Source organism: Pipistrellus kuhlii, unplaced genomic scaffold (genome assembly GCF_014108245.1).
Source record: "Pipistrellus kuhlii isolate mPipKuh1 unplaced genomic scaffold, mPipKuh1.p scaffold_m20_p_9, whole genome shotgun sequence".
Classification (NCBI taxonomy): domain Eukaryota; kingdom Metazoa; phylum Chordata; class Mammalia; order Chiroptera; family Vespertilionidae; genus Pipistrellus; species Pipistrellus kuhlii.
The window spans coordinates 32750555-32763343 of record NW_023425595.1 but is presented as its reverse complement, the minus strand read 5'-3'; the positions used below and the strand labels follow the sequence as shown (position 1 = coordinate 32763343).

At 51.3% G+C, this 12789-nt stretch overlaps 1 protein-coding gene across 3 annotated transcripts in view; it reads left to right on the top strand.

Annotated features, from left to right (window-relative positions):
- Positions 1 to 12789, top strand: part of ARAP1 (ArfGAP with RhoGAP domain, ankyrin repeat and PH domain 1) — a 61363-nt gene that overhangs the window by 19744 nt on the left and 28830 nt on the right. For 2 of the 3 annotated variants that reach the window (XM_036426828.2, XM_036426827.1), the window contains one exon: positions 3458 to 3995. In XM_036426828.2, coding sequence (XP_036282721.1) covers positions 3487 to 3995 — 509 coding nt within the window. In that variant the 5' untranslated portion in view covers positions 3458 to 3486. Of the gene's footprint in view, positions 1 to 3457; positions 3996 to 7707; positions 8021 to 12789 lie in introns of those variants that run through there. The other variant, XM_036426829.2, reaches the window with a different exon arrangement.

Below are 12789 nucleotides of genomic sequence, written 5' to 3'. Positions count from 1 at the left end.
TTTTTTCCTTCCCAATTAAAAGAACATTTTAAATGGGATATAATTGACATACCACATTCTGTTAGGTTCAGGCATATAACAGTGTTTCATTGTTTATATATATATTGTGAAATGACAAATAAGATATTTTGTATTCTTAAAGAAAACCTCTAAATTGGATAAGCTTTAGGACCCGAGAAGTCTGTCTTTGGATCTGCTCCCTCCTTGGCCTTTCAGCCTTCATTTTTCTTTCTCAGAGGCAACCAGGCTTAGTGGAGAGGGTCTAGCAACCTTGTCTCCTATGTATCTCTTCAGAGATGTTTCCTGCATTTACCGGTAGATGCATACTGATCTGTCCCCTTGTTTTTCTTTCACATAAAAGGCAGAATGTTATATAAACTGTTTTATAGTGTTCTTTAGTCACTTAGCAACATATCTTGGAGGTCTCATATCTAAGAAGGAGTTTCCTCATTTTGTACAGTTGTTCATTATTCTACTGTATGACTACAGCATAATTTAGTTAACCACTCTCTGGCTTGTGGATGTTTTGGTTATTTCTAACCTTTTGTTCTTTGACACAGTATATAGTCATAACCATCTATGTATGTCTTTTTATAAACACCAGTAAGACTGCAGGATAAGTGACTAAGGATGGCTGGATCCAGGGCAGAAGCACTTGGGGTTTTCACACCTACTGTGGCCTTGCCCTTCCAGAGGCGTGCCAGCCTGCCAGGAGAGGAATGCCTCACCCATCACCACAGAGTATGGGGAGGTGTCGTTCTTTTCCCTGTGCAAGAACCAGTTATATTTCCCTTTCTGTGAATTTCTCTGTTCATATCCTTTGCCCATTTTTTTTTTTTTAAGGTTACTGACCTGTTTATTTTTTTTAAATATTTTTATTGATTTCAGAGAGGTAGGGAGAGAGTTAGTCACATCAATGATGAGAGAGAATCATTGATTGACTGCTTCCTGCACACCCCCTACTGGGGATACAGGCCGCAACCCGGGCTTGTTCCCTGTTAGGAATCGAACCATGATCTCATGGTTCATAGGTTGACCTCAACCACTGAGCCACAGTGCCTGGGCCTGTTTCTTATTTTTAGGCACTTTTTAGTTTTTAGGAAAGTTAGTCCTGTGTTTGGGATGTGAATGGCAGATATTTCCCAGTTTGTCATTTCTCTTTTGGCTTTGCCTATGACTTTTTTTTTTATTGTTGTTGTTGTTGTTGTTTTGTTTTTGTTTTTTTATCACGCAGGAATGTTTGGTTTTTATATAGTAGAATATTTCACTTTTTAAATTCTTTTCAAAAGGCTTTTGCTCGCTGAGATGATTTTAAAAATCCTTTTATATTTCTATTTTTTATAATAAAAACTTTGATCTTTCTGTAATTGATCCTGTTGTAAGTAGTGAGGTAGGAGTCCAACTTAGTTTGATTATAGATTGCTCCCAACAACTTAATAATCCATCTAGTTAGAATTCCTTTTGTTGTGTACTACATTCTTATATGTAGTTGGGTCTATTTTTAAATGTTCTGTTCTGTTTAATCTATCTGTCAAGATGCTGGTAACATGTACAGTCATCCCTCAGTATCCATGAGGAATGGGTTCTGTGGATACCAGAATCCACGGATGCGCTAGTGTCTTATTTAAAGCAGCAGAGATTAACGCATGCAGTCAGCTCTCTGCAACAGTGGGTTGAAAATACGGAGGGCTGACTGTACTGTTTTGATTGCCATGGCTTTCTTTATTTTAATATGTGGTGAGGCTGATTCTTATTCTTTACTCTTTCTTTCCCTCACCCTCTGCTTCCAAAATTTTTCTGGATCTTCCTGTTTGTTTATTTTTTCACATTGGCTTTCAAGTCAGCTTGTCTAGTAAATAAAAGATCCTGTGTTACTTAATAGGGTTGTGCGTATTTATAAACGAGAGAGAGTTACTACTGTCGTTATGCTGTCTTCTGTCTGGGAGCATACTGTGTTTTTCCATTTGTCCAGGTCTTCTTTGCACTGCTCAGTTCCCTCCTACCGATCATGCCCATTTCCCATGAAGTTTATTGGTGTTTTACGTTTTGTGATGCTATTGTAAATGGGTCTTTCATCCTGGTTTTAACTTGGTTATTGCTTATCAATATTGATTGTTTTATAGCACTTTTGAACCCAATCATTTTACTAAATTCTTTTATTTTTTGTAATAGTTTCTCAGTTGAGCTTCTTGGATTTTTCCAACTCAGAATTCATATTATTGGTAACTAATATATTGTTTATATCTTCCCAATTTTTATTTATTTAAAATTTTTATTTATTGATCTTAGAGAGGAAGGGAAAGAGAGAAACATTGATTCATTGTTCCACTTATGCATTCATTGATTGCTTCTCGTGTGTGCCCTGACCAGGGATCTGAGACTGCAACCTTGGCGTATCAGGCAACCCTCTAGCTAACCGAGCTACCTGGCCAGTGCCTTCTTTCCAATTTTTATTTATTTTTGGTCTCTAGAACTTGCAGAGCAATGTGAATAACACTAATAATAGTAGTAATGAAATGGATATCATTGTCTCATTTCTCACTTTAATGGAAGCTTTTCTATTGTTTTTCCATTAAACAAGATGCTGGTGTTTGGTTTAGTTAAGTATCAGTCTACTTTTATTTTAGTACGGTTTTTATTTGTTTAAGTCCCCTGAGTATTGATTTTTATCATGTGCCTCTTTTTTGTGTGTCTGTGGAGATGATCAGATGACTCTTCCTGTTCGATCTGTTAATCACCTCTTTGGGTCATCTATTTCTTGCTCTTGCCTGGCCAGGAGCTCTTAAGTTCAGGGATGGGACCTGAGTCCCCGTTGCCCAGTGCAAGGCTATTTTGAATGAACAAATGAATGAATGGCCTTTTCTATGCATTCATTACTCCTTTCCCCTTTGGTAGTGGCTGTGTGATGCTGGGTTGACTCACCTCCTGGGCATTCTGTTTCCTCCAGGGGCATGCAAGTGGGTGAGACTCAACCCCTAGACTAGGCCTGCTGGGGGACCAGCCCTTTGTATCCCTCAGTCCCACCCATACTTGCTAAGCCCCTGAGCCTTTACCTAGGTCTTGCAGAGGGAGGAAGTGTGTGTGTGTGTGTGTGTGTGTGTGTGCGTGTGCGTGTGCGTGCACCCCATTGACCAGCCTCACAGATGTGGCTGAGACTGTGGATAGGGGTGAAGGGCGGTACCATCTCTGGAGGTCCTGGAAGGCCCCTTAGAGGAGCCATGAACTTGGAGTTAGGCAGCCACAGGGGTGGGGTGCCTGGATTCAGGTAGAGGAAAAAGCCTGTGTGTTCAGAGACTGCCAGTACTTGGCCTTGCCTGGCACATGCGGCACAGGGGAGAAAGCTCAAAGAGAGAGCTTGACCCATGGCATGGGAGAGCCACAGAGGGAGGCTGGTTGGGGAACCACACCTGGGCAGCCATGCTGCTGCCTCTGACCCATGCCCGTCTGTCTGTTCCAGGTCTGGACAGAGCCCTGCCGGCAGGAGCCATGACAGAGGCTGGGGATGCGGCGCTGTCAGTGGCTGAGTGGCTGCAGGCGCTGCACCTGGAGCAGTACACCGTGCTCTTTGAGCATCATGGACTGGTGCGGGCCACAGACTGCCAAGGCCTCAGCGATGCCCGCCTGGTGGACATGGGTGTGCAACTCCCTGGCCACCGCCGCCGCATCCTGGCTGGCCTGCTCCGCGCCCAGGCACCTCCAGCCCCTGCACCCCGCCCTACCCCACGTCCCGTGCCCAGGAAGCGTAATGTCTTCCGCCCAGTGCCCGCACCCACCACTCCACCTGAGCCACTGCCCACGGCCAGAGAGGATGAGGGACTACCCACCGCCCCACCCATCCCACCCCGGAGGAGCTGCCTCCCTCCTGCCTGCTTCTCTGCCCCTTCCACAGCTGCCCCAGACCCTGCGCTGCCCCCGCTGCCTGCCAAGCGGCATTTGGCAGAGCAAAGTGTTCCACCCGTGCCCCCTCGCACTGGGCCCCCCCGTCTGCCCGTGAGGTGAGTGGATGCTGTCCACGGGACGAGGTACATGGGCAGAAGGTCCTGGAGGGTGGGCGGGGAGTTTGTGGCTTTTGGCACTGCAGTAAGAAAGGCACTTCAGTGCAAAGCTCAAAGGTGGGAAGCACCTCCTAGGTTACTCTGGCAGACACTGTACTTAGCTGTTGGCTGTGTGAGGGTGAGGCTTGTGGGTGGTGCTGGTGGGATGTGCTGTGAAGGCCAGGTGGACAGCCAGGAAGGTTTTGTGCAGAATGACCTGATGAAAGCTGAGTGCTACAAGGGTCTGGCTGCTGATGAGGTTGGTGAGGGAGGAGGCACAGGGCCAGGTAAGCCCCCCTTCCTGCCCCCCCCCCCCACTCCCTTCAGGCAGATTGGAGCAAGGTGGTGTTTCTGGAATGGACAGGACTTAAGGACAGCCAGGGTGTGAGTGGAGCTGACATGGGAGCCACAGCAGCGTCCAGGTTTCCATCTTGGGTGGACAGTGGTGCCATCGCTGACCTGGGGACCCAGGGATACAGGGATAGCGGTTAGTGTGGGAGGAAGTCTAGAGTTCAGGTGGGGCCTAGTAAGTAGGAGATACTTTGGGGGGGGGGGTCAGGCTGTGTTCTGGAGTCAGGAAGGAGTGTGTGTAGGAAATGGGGAGCCTCGGGTGACGAGCTTGTGGCGGAGCAGGGACTGCCCAGGGTCTGGTGCTTGTACTTCGCCTCCCCTTTACACTGAGGAACGCCTCTTAGGCCTCATCCTGTTTGCCCTTCCTCCTCCTCAGGACTGTTTTCTCCCCGGCTCCTGGCGCTCTTTGTTTTCTTGAATTGCCCCCTATTTTTGTGGACATTCCATTTAATATTCTTCACATGTGCCCTCCCTTCTGCCTTTGCTGGGGCGCCCAGCCGGAGGGAGCTTTCCCAGCTGGGGCTGAATGTCTGTTCGGGGTGTGATGGAGATTTACTATAGCACTCAGACCGAACAGCCTCATCTGGGAAGGCTTCTTGGAGGAGGAAGAGATGCACAGGAAAGGTCTCCTGGTCCCTATTATTGCTGGGCTCTGTGCTGGGTGTTTTGCTTACGTTATCTCATTTGATCTCTGCAGCAAGCCTTCTGGGGTGTTTGTGTCCCATTTTCAAGCCTCAAAGAAGGGAGGGGACACTGCCTACATACATGCCAAGTACACACTCAGGGAGCCCCTGTGAGGAGGACCTGGGAGGTTTTCCCTATCCAGAGAGAGGCACTGAATCAGGGGCGTTAGAGGCAAGCTAGGACTGTGCAGTTCTGAAGTCTGATTGGTAGAAGCATAAAAAGGTTTATGCCTTTCCTGGGTTCATACAGCTGGGGACAGTACTGGGGTCCCCCAAGAGCCTGGCTTGATGTTTAGATCTGCATTTTCTGGTGTCATTGCGCCCTCTAGTGGCCGTTGTCCTCCAGGCAGGACTATTTCCTTTGATGCTATCATCAGGGGTGTGTGTGTGTCTGTGTGTCTGTGTCTGCGTCTGCCTGTCTCGGGGGTGGGGTGGGGGTGGAGGATAGGATTGGTTAAACAAAGACAGAAGATAAGTGCCTGTTTATAAGGAGCTCACAAAGGCTGAGGAGGCAGAACCCACCGTGGGAGAGTGGAGGTCAGGATTTTTGCTTGGAGGCAGGCCTAGCTAGCTTTGTGCCTCCCATTAGGAGCTGCTCTGTGTTTGTTTCCCCCTCCGGGACCCTCCTTGGCCTTTCACGGTCCTTCCGGTGCTGACAGCTGAGCTCAGGAGACTTGCTGGGTAGAGCTAAAGTCTGTGCACTCCCCAGGGTACCAGCCTCTGCTCTCAGAGCCTGTCTGAACGTAACCTCTTAGCCAACCTCTGGGGGAGGCCAAGCTTCCTCAGTTAGGAATCTGGCCCCTTGTAGTGAGAAGATCCGAATTGTGGGCATCTGTAGTCCTCGTGCTCCCAGGCTGTGCAAACTCATTAAAGCCCATTAGTAGAAAAATCCATGGCAGCTGAGCCTCAAGTGTGTGTGCCAGGCGAAGGCCGGGCAGGGTAGGAGCCAGGATGGGCCCTGATTGGCTACCCCATCCCCTCACAGCTCCTGTGAGAGGCATGGTGGGAGACTTCTCAACTTGGCCTGTCTCCCTTGCAGGAGTCCCCGCTTCCTGACCTGGCCTTCCTGTTCTTGCTTGCACCCTCCAGTGATGGGTGTCTCCCTCTCTCAATCTTAGGTCTCTTATACCGGATCCTGTGAACATTACTGGCCTGGTTCCAGCCATTACCAGGCTCCCTAGTGGGACTTGGGGTTTTCTGCTGTGTCTGCATGTGTGTATTCTTGAGATAGCGACTCCTTTGTGCAAGGTGTCATGGTAGTAGTGTGTCTGTATTTACACATCTGCACAGGTTCTAAGGGGGGTGATGTGTGATCTTCATATGCCATTTCAGTGGTGACTTGCAAGTTCACCAGAGCCCTGTGCACATATATGTGCTTGTGAGTGCTGGTGTGGTGGGGACTCCAACAGCTCGAGTCCATTTTTGGGTGCTCATGCGGTGGGTGGTGAGTTGGCAAGTGTAGCACTAACATACTATTAGGTATGTGAGCCAGTGTGTGTACATGTGTGTGCGGGTGAGGTCAAGAGGAGTCCACTAGAATGTCTACTGTAGGGCTGAGAGCATGTGGTTTTGTTTATCTCTGAATCCCTATCATTTGGAACAGTGCCAGCGGCTAATCGGCTTGAGAAAGTGTTTGTTGTGAGTGAATAGAAGATGACATGAGCTTCTATACTGTTACCCTCAGTGCCCACTGAGGAATAATAGGGTTAAAGGCCCTGAGCTCACCACGCTAAATCCCTTCCCACCGCCCAACCCATACCACCGCAGGTGTCTTGGAAAGGGAGAGGCCTTCAGAGGAGATAAGCAGAAAACCCTTCTGCCTCGCCCCAGCTGGGCCAGGACTCTGAGAACCAGGCTCAGTATTCTGTTTGGCCTGGGAGGACCTCAGTTTACCCCAAAGGGTCTGCACTCCTAACCTTATTTAAAACTGTAATGGGGAACTTGCTGACGAGTCCAGAGATGCTGAGAGATTTGCTCAGAGTTACATAGCCCAGCAGATGGAAGCCGATGTTCAGACTCTTGCTCCTGGCCTAGGGCCCAGTCTACCCAGCTCCAAGTCTCATAGATGTGAACCCTCTGAGCCTGCTTCCCTGAGAATGTCAGAGGGGTCATTTCTGATCCAGGGTTCCAGGGTCACTCCAGAGTCTCTCCTGGACTGGTCTGGGCCTCGGTTTCCTCCTCTGATACTTGTATGCCTGGAGATACCTTGGAAAATGGAATATGTGCCAAGAGAGGGCAGCTGCCAGCTGGAGTTACACCGCACGGCCTTCTCCCCGTGCCCTTGACTACCCTGCAGCTCAGCCAATCCACATCCTTCTGAAGGCGGATCACTTGTTGCCGGGGCAGAATTTGCTCCTTTTAAAGAGCCTCTTTCCCAGTCTCTCTGGGCTTCTTTGTGGCGGTGGGGAGGGGCCAGCCAGGGCCAGGGCTTCCTGGGTGTCCGTGCAGTAAGTCCCTGCTAGGTGGCACTGGGGTGGTTTGTCTCGTTCCAGCTTGGGATGGGGGGAGTGGCGACGGGGGTGGGGGGTGGGGGCACTGGGGCGGGGAGGAAGTGTCTGCCCCGGGGGATTCTGGGTGACTTTTCTTTCTTTCTGTGTTTTCAGGAAGTGTGTGTGTTGGCCAGGGCTGCAGGGGTGGGGGAGGCAGAGAGTAGGAAGCCAGGGCTGGATGCAGACACACACACACACACACACACACAGGCATTCACTTCACAGTTATACACAGAAACACAACACACAGACAAGTAATCAGATACACAAATCACAGGCGCCACACCTGGACCCAGATTTAGATTCAGACATACCCAGGAATCAGGTGCCAAGAACTCCACGAGACCAGCCCAGGTTGGACCCGGACTGGCTGGGCAGGCACACAGCTCTCCTGAGCATACGCTGGTCCCGCCTGGTCAGAGCTGTGGGAGTCCTCAGGCTCGGGACCGGCGGGCATCTGAGGGTGAGCAAGGGGCAGCCTCGGCTGGGCTTTTGGGGGGAGAGGGCGGTGGTTAGGCTCCTCCTGAGGGCCCGGGAAGGCAGGAAGCCCCGTTGGTCTGCCTGTCTCCTCTAGGGCGGGTTTTCTGTTGTGTTCTCTTCTCAATTCCCTCTCCTTTTTTGCTCAAATTATTCTTTCACTTTTCCCACATTTTCTGTTCGTTTGTTTTCTTTTGCGTTTTCCTTTTCTCCTTTTTTCTCTTTCCTCCCTCTGCCTTGAGATTTCCAGTTTCCCGTCTCCCCAGGGGCCTCTCTCCACCGGGAGCCCACGGCACCTGTTTGCTGGGCCACACAGCCTGCTTCTCTATGAGCCTGTGCCCCTTAGGTACCTGGCGCCGATCTCCTTAGTTCTTGCTTCCTGCGCTCCACTGAAGATTCTCTCAGCAGGCTTCGGTGGGCTTCTCTCACGTTCTAGTTAAGGGTGCAGTGACTTTGGACAGTTCCTACCTGAATACCTCTTCTTCCCTCTCCCCCCAGTCCCGGGTGATAGAGAGACCTGCCAAGGACCGGCGTTTATTCGGCCTGGTCCTTATCCCTCCCTCTAGGGCTGGTAGTGCGGTTGGTGGCCCGTGTTGTTGGGGGCAGGGCTGGCCTCCCTTCCCCCCAATTGTGCTTTTTTTATGGACTCAGCAACTCTGTGCTTGGGTCACTGGGGATGTAGAGATGCTTCTAACCAGGTCTTGTCCGTGCATCCAGTCCTGCCCTGAGTCCTCGGCTCTCCTCCATAGGGCTTAGCAGACATCTGCATCTTATCCTGCCATGCCAGCCCTGAGTTGGACAGTTGGGGTGAGGGGAAAGGCTCAGTACAGTGTGAGTGCCCTGAGGACTAAATTTCCTCCCCTCGCTCCCCTCTAATGCCAGCACAGGGCCAGGCCTGGGAAGCATGTATAGCTGCCCCGGGACCCAGGCCTGTGTCTCCTCCGGCCCATACGGCAGGACTGGCCTGTGAGGAAGCTCAGTGCTGACCTGGCGGTAGATGAGCCATGAAGGCACAATAGGCTGTGTGAGCTTAGAGAGGTGACAGTTGGGTGGACTTCCTGGAGGAGGGGGTGTGTCCTGAGCACAGTGGCGTTGATCTGGGTCATTGTGGGATTAAATGCAAAAAGGCCCCCTGCAGAATGCCTGGCACATGGTCAGTACTTAGCAAGGGTAGCTCTTGTTCCAGAGAGAAGTGTTAAGGGCTCGGTGAAGCCTTGGTTTTGAGGATGGATGCCAGGTTAACTGGGCACTGCTCTGTGGAGGAGCAGGGGAGCTGCCGACCTCCTCCAGTGACCTGGAAGTGGGAGGTGGTGGGTATTCAGTCATCCAGCACACGCACTGGAGTCCCCCTCTGCGTTGGGTGAGGCTGTGGCATGGAGAGGGATTGGCCTGAGGGGACTCACAGCATGTGCAAAAGCTACAGATACTACATCTAAGCAAGTGAAACGCCAGGAAGGGCTTTCTGTGCTATGGCCCAAGCAGAAGTAAACAGAACAATGCACGCTGGACGGGGTGACCTTTGGGTCTCATAATGGAGAAGGGAGGACAGGAGCAGCTGTGGAGGAAGCAAGAAGCATAGGACTGAGGCCTTGGCCTTGCGTAGCCAACGAATGAGGAAGCGGGCAGCTGGGAAGGCCTTCTTGTGGGAAGGGGGGACAGGATAGGAGACAGATATGTTCAGATTGCTGGGCCTGACACCACTCCTTGGCCCTGCTGGTGAGAGTCCAGGAGCTGGGATTGACCTGGTTCCCTCCATGGCCGGCCTGTGTGACACTCTAGTGGGAAGGTCCCGACTGTAAGACTGGGGGTAGGCCTGGGTCCTTGGTTCTCTGTCAGTTCAGTGAAGCAGACATTGACAGACACAACTACACGGAGTGATTAGAAGTGTGGAGGCTGGAGGAGCCCCAAGAGGCCTCATCCAAACCTGGGACATAAGAGGAGGCACAAAGCGGAGGAGGAGAATATATGATTTGGTTCCTTGAAGGAGGAGTAGGAGGTAGCCGGACAGGAAGGTATTCCAGGTGGAAGGGACAGCATATGTAGAGACCGGGAAGTGTGCATTTATGGAATGCAACTCACTCAGGAGTGGCTGGGATGTGAGTGGGGGGATGAATTCAAGGCCAGCCTGAGATATTCAGACTGCCCCACTCTGCAGCCCACCTGCCCCTATGGTGAGACTTAGATCCTTTTGCCAGAGATTGATGGAGACAGAAAGATATGGAGGCAGAGTCAAGGGCCACCCTGGAGGAGAAGGAGACTATGAAACAGGTGGGTTTCTGGCCCACCCTGCAGGGCCTGCGCCTCCTCCAGCCATAACCAGGGTGAGAAAGTTGTGCTGATGACAGGTGGGGGTGGCTCTCCTTACTGAATGACCAATAACCCCGGAAGCAGATCAGAGAGGAAACTGAAGCTCAGGGATGAAGTGACCTGCTTTGCGAGGTCACAAACTGGTGAGTGGTCAAGCTGGGATTCCAGCCCAGGTCTGCCTGCTCCAAAGCTCTGTTAGCTTCAGCGACCACACCACATCTCATTTTCTGGTACAGCCCCTATTTACACCTGTTGGCATATCATGGTTACCGTATTTTCCGGCACAGTGTACATGTTCTGTACCCGAAGCTACACTGTGTTCTATTATAGTAAAAAGCCTGCTCAGATTGGCCAGAGTCAGAGAGGCGGTCTATTAAAAAAAGAACTGGTGTTGCCTCGGAAGTGGGGGGTAGTCTTATACAGCGAATATAGGCCTAAACCTATGTTTTTTTGTTTTGTTTTTAAATATATTTTATTGATTTTGTACAGAGAGGAAGGGAGAGAGACAGAGAGTTAGAAACATCGATGAGAGAGAGTCATCGATCAGCTGCCTCCTGCACACCCCCTACCGGGGATATGCCCGCAACCAAGGTACATGCCCCTGACCGGAATCGAACCCGGGACCCTCCAGTCCCCAAGCCGACGCTCTATCCATTGAGCCAAACCGATCTCGGCTAAACCTATGTTTTAACAGTAAAATTAGGGGTCGTCTTATATGCCAGAAAAATACGGTATTAATAGTGCCTCTCAGAAATATTCTAGTGTATGCAATTACATGGTCCCCCTACTCTTTCCCATTCTGGCCTGGGACCCTCACATGTGTCCCAACCCCTTTGTGTAAAGTAGGCTGTGTGTATTGGCCCTAATCCAGTAAGACAAACCTTAAACATAGGCTGAGAGCCCGGGCTGGGGTGGTCAGCCCCTGCCTATGAGTGCCCAGTCTTGCTATGGGCATAGTGGGGCGAGCAGATGGGTCCACATAGCACTTGGATAGAGGAGAAAGGGGCTGACAGAGCAGGGGAGCCACGGGTGGAGGCCAGGGGAAAGCAGCTCTGTATCGATATCTCAGAGGCTGCCTAGAGGCCAGGCCTGTCGAGCTGTGTTTGTGTTTTGTGTACAGATGGGCTCTCCATGGACAGATGGTAGGGAGAGGGAAGTGAGGAAGAGGGAGCCGTTTGAGCAAAGACATGGCAGTAGGTCATTGAGCAAGGACATGCTTACGGTTGGGGCTCATCTTCTGGTCTATGAGTCAGAGGTCAGTGGACAACATCTCAGCTGGGCCTCAGCTGGGCATGCAGACACTGAGTGGCTAGGATTCCAGCTGCGGCTAGAGCACTCTACGGACTCCGTGCCTTCCCCGGGGGTTTTCCCACATGCTGTGCTTCCCTGACACCACTTCTCCATTTCTGGCCTTTGCCCTGACTCAGCACAGCCTGGTTCCTGTGGCAGGCAGGCAGGGGTGAGCCAGAAGCTTCCTGGAGGAGGTGGCTAGAATTAAGCCTGGAGGTTCATGAGGGGCCCCTTGCTCCTGCCTTCTGGGCACACGGTCCTTTTCCTGTGAAGGCTCTGCTGGAAGAAGAGCCCTTTGCACCTGTTACCTTTCCCTTCTTGCTATGGTCACAACAGGTATCAGAGCTGTGGTCACATTCCCTCTTGGACCAGACGTCAGCTCCAGAGCTGTCTAGATTTTGAGTTGGGGTGGGGCGTGAGGCGGTCAGCTCAGAGAAGCCCTCAGATCCTGGCCTCATTTGCCTCCCACTGGTGATTGAACTTGCAGGCGGTGATGCTAGACTACCTGGGTGTGAATCCCAGCTATGGGATGGAGGCCGAATTACTTTGTGTCTCTGTGCCTCAGTGTCCGTCCTCAGCTGTAAAGTGGAGAGAACAGTAAGCCATACCTTAGAGCCCTTGTGATGAGTAGCTGAATTAACTCATATGAAGTACTTTGAAGACGGTTGGGAATACACATACATACACAATAAGAATTAATTAATCCAGGTGTTCACTCATTTCCTAATGCCTGCTGAGTACTGGGGTCACCATGGTGCATAAGGTAGTGTGGCATTTGCCTCAGGGAGCCCACGTGCTGGGGAGGCCTCAGGCTGGGCAGATGGTCAGGATGGTGATGGGTAGGATTGAGGGCAGACGTGGTAGGACTGAGGCTGCTTGGGCTCCGAGGATGCTGTGTTGCCACCACCTTTCCTTCAGTGCTGGCTCTCAGTCCTGTGGGAGGCTGGGAACCAGGCCCACTCAGCCCTGCTTGGATGGAACCTGTCCCCACCTCCTCTGGGCCAGTCTGACTGGTCCCGGCCGGACAACTTGGAGTTCTGCTCTCAGCTGATCAGGCCAGACCCTCAAGGGCCTCTTCTTAGAATCTGAGAGGCTGTGTGTGATAGATTGCTTTGCCTGTCAAGAGGTCAAGGGCATTGCGCCTGACTAGCTGTGTCA